General features: G+C 37.8%; 1 protein-coding gene across 1 annotated transcript in view; it reads right to left on the bottom strand.

Annotated features, from left to right (window-relative positions):
- The window catches only part of LOC145247806 (uncharacterized), a 248,927-nt gene that overhangs the window by 195,815 nt on the left and 48,112 nt on the right, over window positions 1–5,000 (bottom strand). Inside the window, exon 2 of the mRNA XM_080109440.1 lies at window positions 1–876. This exon is cut by the window's left edge and continues 980 nt beyond it. Within this exon, the coding sequence (XP_079965566.1) occupies window positions 1–876 (876 nt within the window). The remainder of the gene's footprint in view (window positions 877–5,000) is intronic.

Below are 5,000 nucleotides of genomic sequence, written 5' to 3'. Positions count from 1 at the left end.
CACAAGTGACCACACCACCGGCGACCCCCGTGGGAACAAGGTTGGGAATGTTTGAAACGCAGGGCTCACCTTCGACGGCCTGCGTCGTAGTCCGCGATGCAGCCAACGGCGGTGACTTAAACGGGTGGATCTTGTTGTGTGGGGTGGTTGACGGCGAATGCGACGGCGGTGGCGCTGGTGGGGGTTTTAAAGTACGCGGTGGCGGTGGTGTGGGTCTTGTTTGTGTCACGGGTGGTTGATGGTTCGGGGAGGCCGTATTACTGGATGCGGTGATTGGAGTAGTCGTCGTATCGCCTAGAGTAGTAGTTGTAGTTAAAGTCGTTAGGGTAACCGGCTGGGGCGCTAAGGGGCCCCGTCCGCAGCTGACGGCGAAAGAAAGTGGCTTGTTGGAGCCGCCCGGGTGTTGGTCATTGACTGTCCGTTCGTGCGTATGCTCCGGGGTTGTTGCCGACGTCGTACGCTGTACGAGGACCGTGGTCGTTTCTGTGGTCGTTATGCTCGTGCCAAACGAGCCCGTGACTGCTTGACTACCCCCGATTAACACTGGGCTACCGTTTGTGGGCGCTGCAACAAAGGATCCTTGCGGATCCTCGCAATTAGTGTCGGTATGATTATGATTATTGACAGCTTCCTGTTGACCGACGCTCCCCGTAGTTAGCCCCCTAGGTGAACCACATGGAGGTGCAATGTTTTCGCCGCCCGTAAATAGTTGTCCTCGCGGGTGGGGTTGAGCGAAAAAAAGTTTTTGGGGGAGAGTGCCCTGCGACTGCTGTTCGTTCGAAGTGAATACAGGCCGACCCTGGTGGTTGGAGAAATGTTGATCTTCAGGCGTGGTAGGATGCGAAACACAAAATTCCGTTGTTTGAGGAGATACACCTAAAAAAAAAAAAAAAGAAAAGAAAAGAACTATACTGGAAGTTATTTACAAGAAAATACGGCGAGGAAACAATGTATGACATTACAATACGCACGTATGAGTGTGTGTGTGTGTGTGTGTGTGTGTGTGTGTGTGTGTCTGTGTGTGTGCTATTTGTTTTTGTTTTTGCGATACGTCTTGAATGAATTCAATTATTTACGGAAGTGCATTTTTACCTAAATGCGAGTTGGGAATAATTTTCCCTTTGATCCTTTTGGTACTCCCACATGGGGAGCGGCAATGCGGCATATATATTATTTTTAGAATATAATTATCCACTGATACGTGTTTCATGAGTTGTAGACGACGAAACACGTGTCAGTGGATAATTATATTTTAAAAATAACACACACACACACACACACACACACACACACACACACACACATATATATATATATATATATATATATATATATATATATATATATAAAATGGACTCTCCAATCGATTTCGACGTATGAGCTCTGTCACAACAACTAACTTTCTCGGAAATCCGCAAAGATGATTGTTTATAGTGGTAACTGCTTTGTGTAGAACCAACCACACTTTTTTGGTATTACTGCCAATCTTTTCCAGTTCAATCTTTTCCAGTTCAATAACTGCTATAAGACAGAGCACACAGTAGACCACAAGTTTTTTACATCAGAAGTTTTTTTTTCTCCCGAGGTGCATCTCTCTCAGGGAATTAATGTGTCCCCCCACCCCTATACCAACCTGGAAATGTCTACGACTCGGTAAAATCACGTTAACACACCGGTTCTCACTAGATCACCTAAGCAACGATCACCCTGGCCAGTACCAGATGGGTGACCGTTTGGGAAGGCTAGGTGCTTGTATATAACACATTGAGTCGTAAAATTATACTTTACAAAAATTTGTGGTTCGACTGGATACTCAAAGCAAAAATATTAATCCACGGGGTTTTTATGTTTGGATTCTAGAATCTTTAATTTATATTTTACATTTGTCATTTTTTTTCTCTATTTCGTGAACTATTTGTACTATTTTTTTTTCTTTTTTGCATTTGTGTCTAGTTTTCATATAATGCAGTTTCAATTAATGCCAGTACCAGCAAATTCATATCTTCGCTATAATATTTATTTGTTAATATTTTTCCTCTGATGAGAAGAACGCATTCTTTGAAACTCCGCCGATTAAGGAAATCTTAATATTTCTTATTTGAGTATCCTGTCGAATAATAAATTCGTGTACATTATAAAGTATAGTCTTAAATTGTGTTTTTCTTTGAGAAGCTCTGTTTCCTATTGTGGTGGTATTTAACTTTCTTATCAGGCTGGGATTAATTTATAAATATTACTGTTATTATTGGCGTTATGTTTACTGAAGCTTTTGGATTATAGCCTTAATTTTTACTTTTTCATTCAATATATATATATATATATATATATATATATATATGTGTGTGTGTGTGTGTGTGTGTGTGTGTTACAGAGAATCTGGAGAACATGATTGGTAACTACTTATTAAGGTCCGAGGGCCACTCGAGGATAAGGGTTAATTTTTTTACATAGGCATCACCATTTATCAAGGCCCAGAAGCCACTCGAGGATAAGGGTTAAAGAGTGTACAGTAGTCAATTAGACAATATAGTAATCGTTAGTAATTAGAATTCGGTAAATTTGTTAACTTAAGTGGAACGTCTCATCAAGAACTTGTTTACGTTGGACTTGAAGACAACCATATTGTAGTCAGCTGGAGAGCAAGAAAACGGAAGCCAATTCCACAGGCGTGCAGTTCTAAGAGAGAAGCTTTGTTCATGGAATCTACGTTTAGGTTTAGGCACAGATAAAGAATGGAGGGATTATTGATAGTATTTACAACTAGACGAGTGTTTCTTGTGAAAGTTTGGCGAGGGGGAATCGTAGATTGAAGCTCAGTCGAGCACTTGCCATGTAAATAACGATAAAGCAGCATCTCTTCTCAGAGAAAGAGGTTGCAGGGAAGAGATGGATGCAAAGTGGTAATCGTTAATGACGTAAATTAGTTAGAGTTTGATGATTGATGAAGACGGTTCAAAAAGAACTTGTTTACATTGGATTTGAAGTTACCATATTGTATTCAACGGGGAAGCAGGCTAGCAGAACAGTGTTCCAAAGGCGGCCACTTCTGGAAAAGAAGCTTTTTTCAAGTAATCTGCATTTAGATTTTGGCTCAGTTAGAGGGTGGGGAAAATTGTCGATAGTTGTTGTAGTTAGTCAAGTTTTTTTGTGTGAAGGTTTGGCAAGGAGAAACCAGAGATTGGAGTTCAGTCGAGCACTTACTATGAAAATATCGATAGAGCAGAGACAGGCTCGCAACCTCTCTTCTGTGAGAAAGAGGTGGCAGGGGGGAAGAATACAGGTCTATTTATTATTTATTCGCTATTTTTAAACACCGCCGTTCGCCGTTCCACTGGAGTAACCTTTAGGAAAACACAGCAATAAAATCCGCTATCAAGGCCTGGAAGCCACTCGAGGATAAGGATAAGGTGTGGTCAGTGATTAAAGGTAAAACAGCGAAGTAATCGTTGGTGGCGGAAACTGTGTATAATTAGATTATATAAGAGTACGATTCAATAAGAATTTGTTTACATTGGACTTGAAGACGGTCATATTGTAGTATGTTGGAGGCAGGTAGTTGTATTCGACACGTTTGAAAGGATATTGTTTTTCTTATTATTTCAATAATTGGAACCTATTTAATATATATGTACACACACACACACACACGTATATATGTATATATATATAAATGTATATATAAATATTTAATATATATATACATATGAATATAGTAGTAAGTTATCAAAATATATATGGCAATTAAACTACACAGAATATTCCGCGTTTCATTCTCGTGAGAATTCGCCAGGCTTAAGCGTGACGAACCTAGCTCTACCTATGTATTTAGCACTGTTGAAGTAAATATTGAAAATGTACGCATAAAATTATATTTTCATATATTAATTTATGTGATAATATTAAGTAGTCATATATATATATATATATAGATAGATATAAATACACACACAAAACACACACAAACACACACATACACACACATATATATGTCTTATTCTTTTTACCATAAGTTAATACACACACACATATATGTATGTGTGTGTGCGTGTGTGTGTGTGTTTATATATATATATATAAATACACACGCAAACACACACGCATATATATATATATATATATATATATATATATATATGGTGACTTATGGTAAAACGAATAAGACTTCACCAAACCCTTCTTTATCCTTCCCTCTTTAACAGATGCCTTAAATCAGAATAACTAAATAAAATAATCCAATAAATAAAAAGCAGAATAAAATGAATTGCATATTAGAAGGCAACCGAATAAAAAAGCTTCTTTACCAACAACAAAACTGCTCCTGACGACCATAAATGACCGAAAGCGCTAGAGGAAAATGGCTGACGAAAAATCATTCGGAAATTTAATACACGACTTACCAACAGAAACGAAAAAAAAAAAAAAATGCTGCGCAGATCAAGAAAACCAACAGAAAAGTAAAGACAGAAAACTCTGCCGTATTTAATCAAACGTGTCTTGATAAAAACTAGGGCTATGACAAGAGAATACTCTTTTCGGTATTTGGACTCTCCAGTATATATAAATTAATTTCTTCTATGTTTTTATATAGAGTGATGTGGTTTTCGGTTGCGTAATTGTGTCTGTGTCTGATATATACTCAAGAGTAAAAACAATGATGAGAATATTCTGTTGTTATAGTCCAAATAATGACTTGCTGCGTATATATATATATATATATATATATATATATATATATATATATACATATATATATATATATATATATATATATATATATATATGATGATTGCAACGTCTTGTCAGACGAGTGCCACTACCTCAGATATTTAAGGTCCATGAGCCCATTAATGACTTCCATCGCCACAGGACCATTTTTATAGACAAATGCCTGAGGAAGTATCTATACACAGATGATGTTACAGAGTCTTAGCTTTGTACAACAGCTAAGTTTTTCTCTCGGTTCAAAATGTTGAGATCCAGCAACAAGCAAGAGCAAGATA

Source organism: Euprymna scolopes, chromosome 26 (assembly GCF_053919585.1).
Source record: "Euprymna scolopes isolate OS-2025 chromosome 26, ASM5391958v1, whole genome shotgun sequence".
Lineage (NCBI taxonomy): Eukaryota > Metazoa > Mollusca > Cephalopoda > Sepiida > Sepiolidae > Euprymna > Euprymna scolopes.
The sequence above is the reverse complement of the archived record's forward strand: the minus strand, read 5'-3'. Positions and strand labels throughout refer to the sequence as shown.